Source organism: Dioscorea cayenensis, chromosome 5 (assembly GCF_009730915.1).
Source record: "Dioscorea cayenensis subsp. rotundata cultivar TDr96_F1 chromosome 5, TDr96_F1_v2_PseudoChromosome.rev07_lg8_w22 25.fasta, whole genome shotgun sequence".
NCBI lineage: Eukaryota > Viridiplantae > Streptophyta > Magnoliopsida > Dioscoreales > Dioscoreaceae > Dioscorea > Dioscorea cayenensis.
This window is the reverse complement of record NC_052475.1, coordinates 13,690,567-13,710,578: the sequence shown is the minus strand read 5'-3', so window position 1 is coordinate 13,710,578 and position 20,012 is coordinate 13,690,567. Positions and strand designations below refer to the sequence as shown.

Sequence of the window (20,012 nt, the reverse complement as noted above, 5' to 3'; positions counted from 1 at the left end):
AGTGCGTTACTGAGCCTTGATTTTTTTTCCGAGGTGTCTTTCAGAAAGGACAAAACCTTGATTACGCCTGGTAGAATTGCTAAATTTTTAAAGTTATTTGAACTGGATCTGTGATTAATTCTAAGATTGTATTTTCTCAGAATTTGGATTAGTCTTCGAAAAATAATTTAGCTCACTTCGCTCAGACGTCATTGCTTACGGTTGAAGGTTTTCCTTGCATAATTCTTTGATTATCTCTGTTGACATTTCTTTGCTTATGGAATTATTAGTAAAGGTACAGTTCTCATTGCTTGTTATCAGAAATATTACTGTGGAGAGAAAACCGGCATGTACCGAATCATGGACCTCATGCTGTCTCTTATTCTTTATGGATTTTATGCACCATTGATTATTGAATCCTGCCTGGATTTTTTTTGAATCATTGTAGGCTAGAATTTCATTGAGAACCGATCAGTGAATATGTAGGACCTAAGCTGTCTCCTCTCCTCAGATTGAAGAGTTATGATCATTCCTAGTATTTACTTTCAAAGATTGCCTCTTTTTGCCAGGTCTTCAATTGGCCTTCATAATGTACTCTGATACAAGTTCTACAAACAATTGTTCTCTAATAATCTTGCGGGGGAATCATGTTCAACCATAATTCCTGATCAACAGGAAGAAGAATTAGAAACAAATACAGAAACTTGGCAACTTAACATAGTATACTTTATGAAGATAATGAAGTTGAGAGAGTATCACAAACCATGATCAAGTAGTAAAACCATATGGCTGTCAAGAACCGATATAATTTGATGAGCAACAGTGATAACTGTTGACTTGACAAATTGCTGTCTAATTGATGCCAACGCCCTAACCTTTCCAAAAATAAAAAAAAATGCTGTCTAATTGTTCTTTGGATTACACTGTTGTGGCTCTGTCAACAGAAGCAGTAGCTTCATCTAAAACTAAGATCTTGCTCTCTTTTAGGATCACTCTACCCAAGCATATTAGCTGACACTGGCCCATGCTCCAATTCTCTCCATTTTCAGCCACTGTATTCATTGATTGAAAAATTAGATATATAAAACATGTAGTATAGTTTGGAAACTAGACATTAGGGTAGGAATAGAGCAAAATTTTGAACCCAAAGAGTCTAGCTTTAGTTCTTTTTTCCTGATTTCATCCCCCAACCGACAGCAATCCAATGCCTAAACCAAACTAGATGTGTCAGAACAAAGCAACAATTGAAATGATTCAAGGTGGAATAAAGGGAAGGAGATCACCTCCCAAATTTGAGTATCGGTGTATTCTTCGAGTGGGTCTAGATTGTTACGTATCGTCCCCTCAAACATGGCAGGTTCCTGAGGAATGATGCTTAATCTGGACCTTAGTTCATGAAGACCAATGGTTGATATGTCAATGCCATCGATATATATGATATATCTGACCAGCAGAAGGATGGGTGATCCTGAAGAGTGTTTGTATTAGTGTTGATTTGCCACTGCCTGTTCTGCCAACAATGCCGATCTTTTCTTCTTCTTTTTTTCTTTTTTTTTTTTAAGAACCTCTCAAACAGAGAAGCTATTTATTAGAAAAGAGAAAGAAAACAAAAAACAAAGAAAGAAGAAACAAAGGCCAGAAGAAGACCAGATAACAAACACTACAAAAGAGAAAAACATAGCAACTTAGAAAGAAAACCCACTGCTTAAGATTGATCTCATGATCCAAAAAGGTAAATCTTTTCCAGTTAAGAACAGATTGAGGTGTTGATGTTGAAAGCCAAGTGTAGCAAGATTGTCAGCAGGAGAGCCCCAAGAGAGTGGTATTATATGGATTTGAGGGCAGCTGCACATATCCAAAAGGAATTTCAGGTTGCTAAGTTTGAGGTTGATATCTCCAGGAAAAAGTGAAATCCGAGTTCTGAATAAGATCATGAATGACATGCTGGTCGCTGAAAATATGGTTAACCGGGATCCGAAGTTCCAAGGCAGTATGAAGAGCAACTTCAATAGCAAGTATGACACCAGAAATGTTGTCCAGCAGTTGCTGAGAGCCACACCCTGCAAGAGAAATCTCAAATTTAGAATTCGTAAAGAAGAAACCAAAAGAGCAAACCTGGAAATTGCGGTTGGTTTTTGCATGAGTGAAGAGGAATCCACCGTCGGCAGTAGAGAAATTGTTTAGTATAAGTTTCCTGCCTAACAAATCTTTGGAGCTGACAGAAAATTCTTCAACATGGGCCACAGTTCTGGTGACAATGAAATAGTAATTTGGGCGAACATTTTTAAAAATAGCATTACAACGGCTAAGCCACAAATGTCATGCACCAGCCGCTATGTAAACCAAGATACGCAGGGAATGGCTGTATTCAGTAACCCAATTGCCAGAAGAAAAACCATTATTGAAAACAATAGAAGTGTTCAATAAGGAACTAAATTGTTCCCAAACAATCAAAGTACATCCACACTGGCCAAATAAGTGAGCAATAGTCTCACGATGAAGACCACACAGACCACAAGGAGAATCAGGACCAATGTGAATGCTATGAAGAAAAGCATAAGTGGAAAGACGACCTCTCAAACAGAGCCAAATAAAATGCTTAATTTTAGGAGCAACAAGAATCAACCAAACAATTTTCCACCCCTCCCAATGATCTGCAAAACTATGTTGTTTGTTCAAGAAATGGTAAACTGCTGTTGAGATTTTAGAGGTGGAAGCATTAGGCCACCAAACCCAATGATTGTTTGAAACATGATCAATTGAAGAAAAATTCTTATCAGTACGATCAATATGATTTCCAAATAGTAATTGTAACCCCTGAGAATCTTAGTGATCACCAGAAGTGAGGTCAGAAAAATTAAACTGTTCCAAATCAATATCCATGTTGAGAAAAGTGGGCTTCAAAGCAATCGGAATACTAAATATCCAAGGATCCCATAAAAGAGAAGTATTCACTGGATTAACAAAATTGATTTTACAGTAATGTCTAAGAAAAACAGCAGATTTGCATAAGCCGCGGAAAAACCAGGAACACTTAGCAGGGATAGGGTCATGCCAAAAATTAATTTTCCCATATTTATTGATTAAGATGTCAACCCACAAACACTCATGGGAGTTTAAGTATTTGAAAATGTTTTTGGACATAAGAGAATGTTTAGCAAGAACCAAATTTTTGATACCCAGACCCCCCTCAGACTTACCTTCCATTAATATTTTCCAATTCACATTATGGATGCCCGTTCCATTGTCATTCCTACTCCAAAAGAATTTACGCACCACTTTGGAAATTTCAGATAGAATAAAATCAGGAATATGATAGACAGTCAAAGTGTAAACTGGGACAGAGGAGGACATAATTAATTAAGATCTCTTTAGCCGCAGGAGTAAGATGAAATTTAGCCCAATTGGATACACGTCTCTTGACTTTTTCTACCATAGGCTGAAATGAACGGGAAGACATTTTTCTAGGAGAAATGAAAACTCCTAAATACTTAAAAGGAAATTGAGCATGATTCAGGTTCAGAATAGAACAAATTCTAGTTAAAACATGTTTATTAAACCAAGATGGAAAATAAACATGGGATTTATAGAGATTGGGACGCTGACCAGTAATTCTAGAGTAATAATATAAACAATTCTGAATATTTCTAGCAACCCCACGAGACGCCTGAGTGATAAGGATCAAATTGTCAGCATACATGAGATGGTTGAAATTATGCTGCAAATTGCTATTAAAGCCAGGAATCAGATTGTTATGAAGATTAAAATTAAGCATAGAAGTAAGAGTTTGAGACACAAGGATGAATAAGTATGGTGAAATAGGATCTCCCTGACGAATTCCTCTAGAAGGAGAGAACCAATTTGTGGCTCTACCATTAACAAGTAAGGAAAAAAAGAGCGGGGATCAAGACCGGAAGCAATCCAAGAGATCCAAAGGGGAGAAAAAAATTCATTTTAGCAAGAATGGCAAGAATTGCACTCCAGCTTGAGTGTATCATAAGCTTTTTCAATATCCAATTTTATTATCATCCTAGGGGGGCTATGGCTATCATTTTCTATCGAGTGAGCAACCTCTTGCAAAGCAATAATATTATCCATCGAACACCGATTTGGCACAAAGCCCACTTGTTCAAAACCAACAAGTTTATGAATAACAACTTTTAATCTGTTGGCAAGAAGTTTAGAAATTATCTTAAAGCAAACATTACACAAAGAAATGGGACGAAAATCCGAGACAAGCCTAGGCTTATCAATCTTCGGGATGAGAGCAACATATGTTCTACCCTAAGAAGAAGGCATACATGAGGTTTTAAAAAAATGTTGAATTGCTTCAAAAAGATATTTGCCAACCACATGCCAAAATATTTTATAGAATTCAACATTGAAACCGTCGGGTCCAGGGGACTTACCTGGGGGAAGATCAAAAAGAGCACGGTGAACTTTCTCCAAGGTAACATCCCGAATGAGCAATGTTTTATCTGAATCCGACAGCATAGGAAGATCGGGAGGGAGAGCATCGGTTAAGTTTGTCAAGTTGTTAGAAGATTCGCTCCAAAGATTTTGATAAAAGTTCATGAAGGCGAGATCAATGTCTTAAGAATTACTAAAGACATTGCCATTGCTATCCACAATCTGAGCAATAAAGTTAGAATGAGAGCGAGTATGACAAAGAGCATGGAAAAAATGAGTATTCTTGTCACCATCCAAAACCCATTGTAAGCGAGCACGCTGAGCCCACTTAATGCTATTCTGGCGCTGCAATGCAACAAGCTTGGCATAAAGATTCGTCAGAACAGGTTGATTATTAGGATCAAAACCTGATAATTCCATACAACCAATATCCGCTTCAACTTTAGAAATCATAGCATCCAAATTATTCACCCCCAAACGAGACCAGAGAATGAGCTTAGAGCGAGTACGGGAAAGAAAGTGAGTAAAAACCTGCATGGGACTACCATGGGGAGAAAAATCCCAAGCTTCACGAACACAGTTATGACAACCAAGATAATCAACCCAAAAGTTATCAAACCGGAAAGTTTTCTTTTTAAAATTAGAAGATAAGTTAATAGTGAGAAAAAGGGGAGAATGATCCGAAAAAGAACGAGCAAGATGAGTAAGAGAATAGAATTTAAAAGTACCGTTCCACTCCAGATTAAGAAGGCACCGGTCAAGCCTGGCCCAACGACGAGCGGAGCCGTGTTGATTGTTGCACCAGGTGAAAGTAGAACCGACATATTTAAGATCCAAGAGGTTATTACTAATAATAAAATCGTTGAAAAAATAAGATTTACGATTATAATTAGTGAAGGGGCCACCCTTGTGCTCATCTCTGGAAAGAATAGAGTTAAAATCTCCCAGAATAAGCCATGAAAACCCAAGAGAAGAAAGCTTAGAGAGTTCATGCCAGAGAAATCGTTGAGAAGAACAGTGAGAAGAGTTATAAACCACCGAAATGAGAAGAGTTTTAGAAAATGAAGAGGAAACCACTAAATGTAAAACACGATGAGAAACAGCGATAGGAGAAACCTGACAGAGGGCCGAGTTCCAAAGGATAAAGATACCACCTAAATAGCCATCAGCAAGAATAGAAGCCCATTCCCAATGCCTAGATATTTTCTTGCAAAGGTGCTCAACCCGAACAGAGTTGGCGCGGGTTTCAACAAGGCAAACCAATATAGGCTTAAGCTTTCTGATGAGCCGGAAGAGCCAAGAAGAAGTATCCCGATCGGAGATACCCCTACAATTCCAACAAAGGATTTTAGCTGGATTCATAAAAAACCATATTCGAAAAAAGGACAAAAACTTAAATGGAGAAGATACAGGCTCAAATCAACAGAAACCAGAACCCTCTGGTTCCAACCTTCCCTTCTTGGGTGAAATCTCATTAGTGTTTAATCCTTTCCTGATGAGGGCGTCCCGTTTGACCTCCGCCTGATACTGAACCAGCGTCATTGAGTCGTCGGGACCGTCGTCAACATCATCTAGCATTTCATCATCGTCGTCATCGGTTGAGCCCTCCTCACCATCACTGTCCTCCTCCATATCACTGGATTCAAGGGCAGAGGAGACTTGAGCTACAAGGGAGTTATGCAAGTGACTAGGTGGAGGGGAATGAAGAGAGACATCCGGGACAGATGTACGCAAGATAGGGGGAGGGGAAGCGTTTCTTGGAAGATTATTCAGCTTTAAGGCTTCTCGGGAGTTACGAAAGATAGTGTTTTGAGTGGGTGTGAAGGGCGGTGGATTGTCTCGAGCATTGTTGGTTAAAGAGTTTTGAAATGAAGAGTCATGCAGCAAGGGGGCTTCGAGATTAGACGTGACAGGAATATAGTGGGAAGGATCAGCAGGGTTACTTTCAATGCAAATGGTGGGGTTCTCCATGTTGGGATCAACAGCTAGATTTACCACAGCATCTTGATCAAGAGGATTTGTAACGGCAACAGACAAAGAGCCGTCATGGGATGCGTGCATAGTGGAGGACCACCCACTGCCAACGACACGGGATCCGCCACGTAAGCGGTGCAAGGCGGTGCCTCGGAACTCGGTGTTTTCAGTCTCCTGACCAGCTGCAGAGCGCGAGGTCACGTGAGCAGCACGAACAGCGCCACCACCACGGCCCCGAGCTCGGCCACGCCGATGAGAGACCAGAAGCCATGGTCCGAACTCCGATTCTGGGTTATCTTCCGCACCAGGGACGAAAATAGGGTCAGCAGGATCCATGCATTGATCAATGTCGTGCGAGACCTGGGAAGTATTCTCTACCGCCAATCGTATGGCACGAGAGGGCAAAGAGGACTCACCGGCCCCAAACAACGATGATCGATTGCAAGACTTGCTACTATGACCAATGAGCCCACAGTTGTAACAAAATGTTGGTAAGCGTTCGTACATCACAACCACAAACACCCTATGAACATCATCTCCGATCCAGAAACCTCGACAAAGAGGCTTCGATAAGTCTATTTTGATGCACACTCGAGCATACTTGGATCTTGCCAATGTGGATGTAAATTCATCTATTTTTATAAGATTTCCAAATTTACTGGCTATAGCGTCAATGGTTTGACCGTCCCAACATTCAACAGGCAAGTTATGGAGCTGAACCCAGATGGCCGCTGAATTAAGCTTAGCAAAGCTTGGTTCAAAGAAAGGTTTCCATGGAGATAATTTAAGTATAATGCCATTTATGGTCCAAGGCCCATCATGAAGGAGATACTGCATCACTTTCTCAGAAGGGCATCTTATCAGTAAAAAACCATTGGGGAGATTGGAGATAAAAACCTCACCAATATCGCTCCATCTGTTCAGCAAAAACGACTTGACTTGCTCGAATGGAGGAGATTTCCCAAACAGTTTTCCGTAGAGAGCATATTGGAACTTCATGCGACCTCTGTTAATAGCATCTTCATCCAGACGGACAAAGCAAGAAGTGGAAGATTTGAGTTTACTTAAAAGCTGACCGTTATGGAGTGGGGAGTTATCTAGAGTCTGTGTCATGGAGGAGGCGATTTGGGACCAAGATTTGGAATGAGGAGCGGGAGGGGGTGGCTGACCCCCGCTTGCCATGGCAAGGGGGGTGCGGCGTGGCAAGGGGAACTCAGAGTGGCAGAGGGAACTCAGAGTGGCAGAGAGAACTCAGAGTAACACACAATGCCGATCTTCATTCCTCCATGGAATGTGCATGTGAGACCTCTCAAAACATAAGGCAGGCGAGGTGCAAACCGGACCTATATCAATGTACTTATAGTAATCAACTCATGAATCTTATGAAATGAATATTAATGGAGAGAAACTAGGAATTACATGAAGGTCATGGATGACTATTTCTCCCTCTGATGGCCAGTTACTGCCTGGTTTACTTGATTCTATGTCTGTAGTCAAAGAGACTTCACTGGGGATGCTTGAAAGGTGTAGTATTCTTTGTACAGATAAGAATTTGCTTGCTAATCTGCAAAGTTGCCATGTTTTTTTTTTCTTTAAAAAAAACTGCACAAAACAGCTATTTATTCAAAACCAAATAAAAAAGTACAGAACGAAACCCTGAGGACCAGAAGAAAAAAAACAGAAGAAACAGAAAAACACTAAGACAAACCAGAAAAACAAAACAATAGATTAAAAAGGTAGAAAAACTAAAACAACTAGAATTTAAAACCAGCATCATCAACAGCCTTCATGAGCCATCGTGATTTCTCTAAACATCTATGGAAGAGAGAGACAAAGTTGCCATGTTACCAAGGCTTGTAGTGTGCTTAGATTAAGTCTGTATTGTTGTGTAATTATAGAACTGGGTAGAGGAGGGTCACAGCAAAAGTACTTGATAAATAATTGCAATAAAGATGGACACAAGATGTACGTGGAAAACCCCAAAACAAATTAGGGTAAAAAACCACGGGCAAGATAGAAAAATTTCGCTATAGTGGAAAATAGGAGTTACAAGATTTCTATTATCAAGGAGAAAACCAACTTATTCTCTCCTGTAATAGAAGGAACACAAACACTCTAATTTTTCTTTCCACTATTTCCTCTCGCTTTCTCTCTCACTCTCACATTTCCTCTCTGAAAATGGTACACTGAGAGATGCATTTTGCATCTCTATTTATAGGAGAAAGTGAATGATAATTAACTCACCTAATCCAAAGATTAGGTGAGGATTAGGTGAAAAGATAGATATATATATATATACATATATATATACATATATATATGTATCACATGTGCAGCCACCATTCCATGATAATATTTTAACATTTCTCTCACTTGAAGATTTGATTGACAGTCAATCAGATCTTCACACCATTCTTTCTACATTGCCATTAATGTTGCTTACGTCTCTACTAGGCCACATGAGGATCGACGCCATATAAATTTGTCAGTGTTGATTGCTTTTGTCAGAAAATCTGCTAGATTGTTCTTTGTATGAATTTTCTGCATATTCAATGTTCCTTCTTCCACTTTCTCTCAGACGAAGTGGTACTGAACTCTGATATATTTTGTCTTTGAATGAAATGCTAGATTTCTTGCAAGATGCAATGCACTCTAGTTATCACAATATAGAGTAATGTTCTCTTGTTTGTGTCTGAGTTCTTCCAACACCATCTTCAACCACACTGCTTCTTTATTGGCTTGTGTAGCTGCCAAATACTCTGCTTCTGTTGTTGACGTAGCCAAAACTGACTGCAGTTTTGAAACCCAGCTCACAGTTCCTCCTGCTAGTGTGAACACATATCCAGTAGTGGATTTGCTTTTATCAAGATCACTTGCATAATCAGCATCAACATATCCGTTGACAGAAAAGTCAAATCCCCCATAACATAATGCAACATCTGAGGTTCCCTTTACATATCTAAAAATCCTTTTGATAGTATTCCAATGCTCTCGACCAGGATTCATCATGTATCGACTTACCACTCCCACTGCATGTGTAATGTCTAGTCTTGTACTGATCATGGCGAACATTAGGCTTCCCACCGCTGATGCATATGGTACTCGAGACATATTCATCCTCTCTTCTTCACTGCTAGGACACATACTTGAGGATAACTTGAAATTAATAGGAAGTGGGGTAGAAATTGGCTTACAGTCTTGCATGTTGAAGCGTTGCAAGATCTTCTTCAGATAAGTTTTCTGAGAAAGCCAAATCTTCCTATTATTTCTATCTCAGTGAATTTGCATCCCTAGAATCTTGTTTGCCGGTCCCAAGTCCTTTATTTCAAATTCTCTAGCCAACTGTGCCTTCAATTGCTTGATACGATCATTGTTGGGGCCTGCTACCAACATGTCGTCAACATACAACAACAAGAAGACGAAATCTTCTTCTTCAAACCTCTTGACATATACACAAGGGTCTGTATTGAATCTATTATATCCAAGGCACATGATGAAGGAATCAAATCTCTTATACCAACATCTTGGTGCCTGCTTTACACCGTACAGAGATTTGTTCAAACTGCAAACCAAGTTCTCTTTGCCTTTTTCTTCAAATCCTTCTGGTTGGAGCATATAAATTTTTTCTTCAAGATCTCCATGAAGAAATACAGTTTTGACATCTAACTGCTCAAGCTACAAGTCGAATGTAGTACACATCGCCAGGACTACTCGAACTATTGTGAGTCGAACCACAGGTGAAAATATTTCATTAAAGTTAATTCCTTCTTTCTGAGCATATCCTTTTACCACCAATCTAGCACGATAACGATCTACTTGATCATTACTATTGCGCTTGATCTTGTAGACCCATTTGTTGCTAATGGGCTTTCGCCCTTGTGGTACTGACATCAATTCCCATATCCTATTTTTATGAAGGGCTTCAATTTTTTCTTGCATTGCTGCCATCCACTGAGATGCATCTGAATTACTCAGTGCTTTTTGAAGATTTGATGGCTCTCCATCCTCAGTTAGAAAACATTACGCAATGTTACCCTCCATAATATAGTCAGAATGTCAACTTGGTGTCTTTCTTGTACGAGTTGACTGTCGAATTTATGGAACTTCATATTCAACTAGCTCTTGTACCTCGTTCTTTGGTGCAGCTTCAGCTTCTTTTCCTACCTATAATGTTGTAGTCTCTGTGCTTTCGTTTGTAGTGCTTACACCATCCATTTGCTCTTGTTCTTTGTCTTCTATGAAGATAGCATCCCTGCTGATTATAACCTTGTGGGCAGTGGGATCCCATAGGCGGTATCCCTTGACTCCATCAGCATAACCTAAGAACATACACTTTCTAGATTTTGGATCCAGTTTTGTAGTTTCTTGTGTATTATACATTACATAGACAGAACTTCCAAATATATGAAGGTTTAAATAATCAACTGGCTTACAAGTCCACATCTCTATTGGTGTCTTCAACTCGATTGCAGTTGATAGAGCCCGGTTCACCACATAACAGGCGGTGTTGACTGCTTCTGCCCAAAACTTCTTGTCTAGGCCTACAGCTCCCATCATAGCTTTTGTTCTTTCCAAAAGAGTCCTGTTTATCCGCTCTGCCACTCCATTTTATTGAGGAATGTATGCTGTAGTGAATTGTCTTTTGATACCTTCCTGCTTGCAGAATTCATCAAATTCTTTGCCAGTGTATTCTCCTCCATTATCTGTCCTCAAGCACTTAATCTTGTTGTCATATTCAAGTTCCACCCGCGCTTTGTAAAATTTGAAGACTTGAAATACATCTGCTTTTCTTTTGATAGGGTATACCCAACATCTCCTGGAATAGTCTTCAATGAGTGACACAAAGTAATTTGCTCCTCCTAGGGATGTAACTAGTGCTTACCACACATCAGAGTGAACCAATTCTAGAATTACTTTCCTTTCTAGAATTAGATGTGTTGAACTCCAATCGATGCTGCTTGCTCACAATGCAATATTCACAAAAGGGTAGTAGTACCTTTGTGAGACCTTGAAGTAGATTCCTCTATGCAAGAATCTTCATTCCTTGCTCTAACAAGTGTCCTAGTTTTCTATGTCATGTCATTGTGCATCTTTCACTTGGACTACTTGTGGCAATTGAAGCTTCTCCTTCTTGCAAAGTTTCTCCCTTCAGCATGTATAAATTTGCAGCTATCTTTTCTCCCTTCATACATACAAGCACTCCGTGAATTACCTTCATCACCTTGTTCTCGACTTCGATTTTACAACCAAGATCATCAAGTTGTCCAATAGACAACAAGTTCTTTGTTAGGCCCTCCACATGTCGGACTTCTTGAATTGTCCGGGTTGTACCATCATGTATCTTGAGTTTGATGATGCCAATTCCAATGATCTTTAGAGCTTGATCATTGCAGTTGTACACAGAACCTCCAGAGATAGGTTCATAGTGGTAGAACCATTCTTTTCTGATAGTCATATGAAAGGTTGCCGCTGAGTCTAGAAGCCAAACATCAGCAAACCTTTTCCATGTATTTGTTGCTACTTCACATACCATGGCATTTCCATCTTCTGAAGTGTTTGCAACATTTCCTTGAGGATTGGAATCCTTTTTATTTAGATTCAACAATCTTTCTTCATGTGACCTTCTTACCACAATTGTAGCATTTGAAGTTTTTCTTACTCCTTGATTTAGATCTACCTTGATTATGGCTCCCACTTGCACCACGTTCTATTGATCTTCCTCTCGTTACCATCAAGGCCTCTGCTTGTTGCGAACTTGCCGACTTGTCTTCCTTGTTCTTGTGCCGACTTTCTTCCTCCAGAATAGTAACTGTAATGTTGTCGAAGACTAGAATGTCCGTGGAGACATTATTTGTTAAGTTGATGATGAGTTGATCATATGAATTTGGTAGACTTTGGAGTAGAATTTTCGCACGTTCACTTGACTCTATTGTATGTCCCAATGATGTAAGTTGGGAAAATAGAGTGTTCAGTTTGCTCATGTGCTCTGTCACTGAAGTATATTCCACCATACGCAAAGTATAAAGTCTTCTCTTAAGGAAAATCTTGTTGTGGAGTGACTTGGCCTCATACAGCTTTGTAAGGTGAACCCATATCTCCTTCACCGTCTTCTTCTCCGATATGCTTGATAGAACTCCATCAGCAAGTGCCAAATGAAGATTTGCAATGGCATTACCGTCGATCTCATTCCACTTGTCATCTTTAACCTCAGCTGGCCTTTCAGTAATGGCCGCTAAGCAATTATCCTTCCTTAGGATAGCCATCATTTTTAGCTTCCACAATGAGAAATTACTCTCATTGAATTTTTCAAACTCATACTTTGTTGTCATTGCTTCTTTCATAGTCTGCTTCAAAGGCAGTAACCATTTCCTACAAAGGGTGAATAATAATCTAACTTATTTTCTGATGTGGAGGATCCACTATTAGTGGCGGCCACAGAGCATACGATAAGTAGATATATATAGACACCCTAAGTCTAGCTCTGGTACCACTTGATGTGTAATAATAGCAATAAAGATGGACATATGATGTACGTGGAAAACCCCAAAACAAATTAGGGTAAAAAACCACAGGCAAGGTAGAAGAATTTCACTATAATGGAAAATAAGAGTTACAAGATTTCTATTATCAAAGAGAACACCAACTTATTCTCTCCTGTAATAGAAGGAACACAAACACTCTAATTTTTCTTTCCACTATTTTCTCCCACTTTCTCTCTCACCCTCACACTTCCTCTCTGAAAATAGAACACTGAGAGATGCATTTTGCATCTCTATTTATAGGAGAAAGTGAATGATAATTAACTCACCTAATTTAAAGATTAGGTGAGGATTAGGTGAAGATATATATATATATATATATATGTATATATATCACATGTGCAGCCACCATTCCATGATAATATTTTAACACATATGTCACTACTATTTCCAGCACGGCCTTGAGAAAAAGGTCAAGATGTGAAATTGTGCCGTATTTCATCAATTGTGGTGTGGAATTTGAATAAGAGATTAACTAGCTTACCGGGATGAATGAAGCCTTTTGGACCATAAATGGAGAAGATCAAGCAAAAGGCAAATATTACCGCGGAAAACATGTCCAAACGAAAGCAAAGCCATTCCATTGCTCCAGATCGAAGTTAGTGTTCAAGAATCTCAATTCCTGTCTGAAGGCTCTGATCATTGTAGACCCTGATAGTGATTTTAACAATGTTGTATGATGGCGGACCAACAACCCCCTTCTATCTTTACTAATTCCCTCCCGGTTTCTCTATAATATATCTAAACAAAACAAACAGACAACTGAGTTGATTGATGATTTTTGCAATAACTGTGAGCAGGGAATTCTACAAAGCACATACCTGGTACCAAACGCATCGCGATCATAGGAATGAATCCCATGAAGACCTGCCATGTAACCTGTGACATAACCGCAATGCTTCCCAGTAGCTCTATGATTGTAAAAGCAACCATGCCGATGCCCACGGGTATGTTCATGTCCACTTCACTTTGACCATTGGATGCCTGCAAATGCAATTGCTACTTAATATTCTAGGATTGTGGCTTAGATTTTATTATTTACACTAATCGCAGTCAAATTCTTTTGCCAAGTTCTATGGGTATCTATGTTGATTCTTCGATTGAGGGGGAGCTCAAGGCTATTCAGGTGGCTATTGACAATTGTGCCCAGGAATGTTGGACGCCTTCAAAGCTTCACACTGACTGTCTCAGTGATGTTCACATGATTAAAGAATATTCAACTGTCTTCGCTTGGAGATTTGCTTCCACCGTTCATCATATCAACTCAGTCCTTCTCCGTTGGACTAATTGTGATCTCAAAGCCATTTCTCGTCTCCAAAACTGAATTGCTGATCGCCTGGTGAATCCTCAGACTTTCCTCTTTCACTCGGGTCAAGACTGCCCCCGTTGGCTCGATGATACCTGCTTGGAGTTCCATCTCCACTTTTAACCTGTTCTCCTTCTGCTCTTTCTTTGTTTCTTTTCTTTTCTTAGTTCATGTAACTCCCTTAGCTAAAAAAAAATATCTTCTACACAAACTCATTCACTCCCAGCAGTGTTATTATCTAAGTATGAAATCGATTCACTCTATTAAGGATGTACCCTGTGAGAGTTGAATCAAAGAATGAAACTGGAGCATGGAAGATGCAATTGAGCATGTTCTTGAAGAGCAAGGTTTCTGTCCTGAACCCTACCGTCACAAGAAGCAAAGCTTGCACAATGATACAGAGAGAACTTCCAAGAGACAACGCCACTAAGACATAGAGCAAGGTGGAGCCATTAACATGAGGTTTTACTTCTTGTGAAGCAGGAGAAGCTCTAGCCATCCAATAATTACTACTTATTTGAAGAATTTTGAAGAGAACCTGAGCTAACAGTATCAGTGGCACAAGAGCTCCTCTGTATGCAGTTGATATGTATTTCCAGTAGACCATGAACCCAATTTTGCATGTCTCCCTTTTCTTCTTCGTCTTCTTTTTCTCTAGAGGGAGCTGTTTATTCCCACTGGTTATATCTTCCATTTCACAAACCCAGCCATCAAAATCTTCATCACCATTGTTTGAACAGTTGTTACACGGAGTTGCAAGCTCTGAAAATTCAAGTAATGGCAGAGCCTCCTCATGAGCACTCTCCATTTCCATGAACTCCATACCTGAGGTTAGCATCAGCTCCTCTTACCTGCCTGCATGTGCAATCCTGCCTCATTTCATTACTTAACAACAAAAACACTCTGATTTAGTTCTATTTCTTTCCTCAAAGACAATGAATGATAGATACTACTCACCAGGATAAGATCAAAAGAAGGAAGAAACTTCAGTTGGTTGTGTGACAAAGACCACTGTTTTAGAAGCTAAAACTCCAAACAAGCATTCCTTGAAAAGATGAGATTGTGTAAGAGCATCAAGAGCACTTAACTAATCATCAAGCAGCAAGACATCAGCATCTTCGTAAACAGCACGAGCAATCTGCATCCTTTGTTTCTGCCTTTCACTCAGAATGATGTCTCTCTCTCTCTCTCTCAAGTTTGTTTGGTCACCAAACGGACGAGCCTCCAAATCCTTTTTCATAGAGCAAGCTTCAAGGACACTTTCATACCTTACTCTGTGCATCTCCTTCCCAAAAAGTATATTTTATTGAATATTTCCACTATGAATCCACGGTGATTGAGGTAGATAAGCTGTAGTGCCACACAGCTTGATGTTTCCTGAAACCTTTGGGATTTCACCTAAAAGGCAAGATAACAAGCTTGATTTACTACAACATACAGCTCCACAAACAGCCACCTTCATCCTTTACATCACTTAGAAGTTCAACCCAGTCAAAGTAGGAGTCTCAGAAGAGATGTCCCAGGAGAAGGAACCATCAGTTACTTCAAGGGGAACTTCTGAGGTAGTACCAGTACCTCTAGGAAGCCTCCGCACAGCATCAATCTCCAAGTCTTCAAGAGAAAGGAATGCTGCTATCCGTCAAGAGAAACCTTAGCTTGAATTGCAGTGGAGATTGCATCAGGGACTTTGTTGATGGGTTCATGGAGCACCTTGAATGTTGTTATAGCTGAGAGAACCTTCCCAGAATCAGTAGGCACACCTAAAATCATACAAGCTCCAAAGATGGCAACTGCAACAAAGGCTGGTGCCCCCCAGAACACCAATGTCATTGTTGATGTATAGACAAGCTTCTTCAACCAATTGGTCTCACTTTTCCTCAATTTGATGATTTTGGACAAGAACTTCATCTCCCATGCTTGAAGCTTAAGGGTCCTCATGTTCTTCAGTATCTCAGTGGTGGCCTTCATTCTAATGTCTTTGGACTTCATCATCCTCCCCTGGTACTTCCGTTACATCTTCCCCATGGGGAGGTTGAACAAAATGAGTGCAGTGGTGGCTGCTAGAGTTGCAAAGGATGCAGGACCAAGACGAGCATACAGGATAACCAATGCCAAAGAGACTTGCATTGGCACCATCCATAGATCATGCATGTACCAACTGAAAAGCCTGATTCTCTCAACATCTACAGCAACAAAGTTGATGATCTCTCCAATGGTACTTCCCCTCCTTGATTTGTTTGACAATGTGAGACTCTTTTGGTATATCGTCGCAACCAGGAAACCTCTCAATCTCACACCCATCTGGTGCAATCTGAAGTACCAGTGCCTATGAGAGACACATTCATGAATGCGCAAACTAAGTAATAATTTTCATTGTTGAACTCTTGATCTCCATTAAGGTACTGTACCAAGTTGCCGACAAGGTAAGGACCTACAAAAGAAGCAATGGTGTAAATTAGTGCTATAACACCGGTCTGCAACAGTAGTTCTTTTATGGAGGATAGCAGGGCCTTGGCAAGGTTGAGATTGGTGATCATTCCTTTGTTTTCAGTGGTTGTATAGGATTGGAGTTTGTGCTTGAAGATTGGATAGACACACTTGACACTATCAAGGTTTGCAAATTTTGGAACGTCTTTGAGGTTTAGTATCTTCTTATGGCCTAATGAAAGCAATGGAGCTATCCAGGAGAAAGTGAGGACACTGAGAAAGTCGGCATTTGCAAATAGAGAAATATCGCCGATGAGATTGCATGCATTGCATGGGTCAGTGTCAGCACTTTTTTTCTTGAAGAGTGAAGCAAGGTTGAGGATTAAACCACAAAGAGCGGTTGCGGAATCTAAAACCCATACATGGGTTTGCACTACTCCATGCTTGCTATTATGTATGATGTCGATAGCGAGGAAAGAGCCGGTTGTGACAAGGAACAGAACCAGCCAGAGTTTTAGGAAGAAAGAGAGTTTGATTTTCCAGTTTGAATTGTGAAAGTTAAAATACAAGTAAATGGAGATGGCAAACCATGCCAATACTCTAAGAAACAAATCAAGCTGAGTGATCAAATGGTTGTCGGTCCGGTGAACATGCATGAGCCAAAAGATACTGTAAATGAAAAAGAAAAGATTCAATCCAGAAAGGCACAAAGAAGTTGAAAGGATTATCTTGTGATGCAACAACATATGGTATTGTGACATGCTCATGTTATAGTTAGGAATTTTACACTTCTTTCTTAGCCAGAGGATAAACAGAGAAAGCAAGACAACAAGGTGGCAAGAACCACAGAAACCATAAAGAGAAACTTCCAAAAATTTGAGACTTAAGATGAAAAGATTTTGGGAATTCAATCATCCCTTGTTTGTGGAATTTGAAAGTAGCCATTGTTTGTTATCTCTTGGTGATAAATCTCTTCAGTAACTCTTCAAAATATATACATAGTCATACACAAAGCTATTGTTGAATGACAGGAGATAAATCTTCATATATGTGATTGCCTTCCAAGTGAAATGTCTGTAATTAATCTCATGGTAACAAGAACCTTACCATCAAGCATTTCATGTTAGGTTAGGAAATGAATTGATTACTTTGTTTATCTTATCTGCTGCTCATCCACCAAAATCCTCCAACTTTCTGAAATTAAACACCACTTAAGTTTCAGATATCTGATTTCTTTATTGTGTATAATTTTTTAGTATGTAATTTTATTTATCCATTGCTTTTGAGTTTGGTCTTCGTTGGAGATTACTGCAAACTAACTGTTCGGCAGGTTAGGTCTCTGTCACAGTAGACAAATCAATATGAATCACAGTATGATCTTCTTTGTAACATGCAAACATTAGAACAATAGATATCCCTTCAACAGTTCTGTCACACTCGCACAGCGGCTTATTTTTAAAATCAAAAACATGGTAATAAACTTTAGATACAAAATAAAAAAGGAAAAAGAACCATTTTATATACCACACCGAACAATTAATCCCCCTTTTCTTTTTCACATGCATAATGAACATGTCTCCTCTTTGACATGATTTTGGGAAAGATGACATTGCACCACCTTTTGCTGCTGCTGTTGCAAGCTCACAACCCTCTTGCATCCCCTAATTGGCTCTCCAGTAACCAATGGAATCACTGGAAGGTTATCACAGTTGCATATTTCTATCATAAATCCATCTGGATCGTGGAAGAAGAGCTGATCAACGTTTATTCCACCTTCTTCAACTTGCCTTTCGACGTAGTCTATCTCCATTTCCTTCAATTTCTTCTCCACTGCAGTCATACTTTCACACTGCAAAGAATGAAGGATTGAATTGCTGAACAATAAATATGAAATAATTGAGGTGTTTTTTTTTTTACCTGGAAAGAAATATGTTCATCTCTTGGATTGATTACTGTTTTCTTAGGTTGGTGTTGTGGATCCTCTGCTTGAAGTAAATGAATGCCAATTCCATAATTGAACAACCTGCAAGACAAATGTTTATATCAAACATGGCAAAAAAAGAAGGCAAATTAAAAATATCCAAAATCAGAGAAATATAAATGTACCATGCACCATCAAAATCAAAGGAGCCTGGCCTTCTAACAGGGAAGAAGCCAAGAACATTCTGATAGAAATCAACTGATCTCTGAACTGATGCACAAACAATGGAGATATGATTCAATGAGGTGAGAGGCAAGGCACCATTCTTGTTCAACATGTTAAATTTATTCCTCTCTCTCTCTTTGATTCTTTCTAATGAAATGAATTTTTGGACAGAAACAGAACAAGAAGAAGAGACTGAAACTTTGAATGGATAAGAAAGGTTAAAAAGAAAAGAAAATGAGGGAATTGAATGAGCTGTAAGATTAAATTATGATGGAAAGATGAATGAGAAGAGATGAGGAAAATGTGGTGATTTATATAGACTGAAAAAGGAGAAGATTTTGCAGTGCATGCTCACGTTGTTGAATCTGTGGAGTCTTGAAGAACATTAATTTTTTGGATAACATTATTAGATACGTGGATCCACGCTGTGGATTCTTCTAGTACACGTGGATGGGCCCACTTGAGGGCCTTGCTTGTTGGCATGCCCAAATGGCTATGTCTAAATGACTTTGTTTATTTATTTATTTATTTATTTTATTTTTATTTAAATTGTTTTTTTTAGAGTTTGTGACATGAATTCTATTTTACCTGATTTGAAAAAAACTTAAAGTACGACATATGTGATTTTTTTAATTATGATAACAATTTAATTTTGTAGTCTACCACTAATCTTATTGGGGCGTGGGAACAGAACTTTCATAGTATGTATCTATATAAAAAATAAAAGTAATAAAATTGCACTTAAAAAGCAGTAGAATGAAGTGGCATTTTGATCAACTAGACTTTTTATCAAAGTAGGGCCTATTTAAACACATTTTAAGATTTTTATTATAATCAAATAACTTTAATATAAGTTATATAACTAAGCCACCACCACTGTATTTAATGGTCAATATAATGAAATCGCTAACTCATTCTTTACCTAGGTATTTCTCGTTTTGAAGTTTTTTCCTTAAATTCCGTGCTGTAATTTTATTTTCTTTTGTTTAGTATCCTCCCTTATTCCTTTCAATTTTGAATCATCATAATTATGTAATTTGAGAATTAGATTCTATTAATCAAATGAATGTTTAGCATATGATAAATCACATGTAACATGTTTGTTACACTTGTAATAATCATTAATGAGAAATTATATTATTTAAAAAACTTATTCATACCTATAATTTATTGCTAAAACTTGAATGTGACAAGATAGACCAAGTCAAGACATGGTACACGTGAAGATTAA

The 20,012-nt window shown here is 38.9% G+C and overlaps 1 protein-coding gene and 1 pseudogene across 1 annotated transcript; both read right to left on the bottom strand.

Moving 5' to 3' along the window:
* Window positions 1-552: 552 nt before the first annotated feature.
* LOC120260007 lies at window positions 553-17,291 on the bottom strand (annotated as a pseudogene).
* A 763-nt stretch (window positions 17,292-18,054) lies between these two features.
* LOC120262287 lies at window positions 18,055-19,051 on the bottom strand. The gene is made up of 3 exons (XM_039270380.1): window positions 18,742-19,051; window positions 18,553-18,658; window positions 18,055-18,484 (listed from the first exon to the last, which is right to left on the bottom strand). Exons 1-3 carry the CDS (start codon window positions 18,891-18,893, stop codon window positions 18,191-18,193), a joined length of 552 nt encoding a protein of 183 aa, XP_039126314.1. The 5' UTR covers window positions 18,894-19,051; the 3' UTR covers window positions 18,055-18,190.
* Window positions 19,052-20,012: the final 961 nt, after the last annotated feature.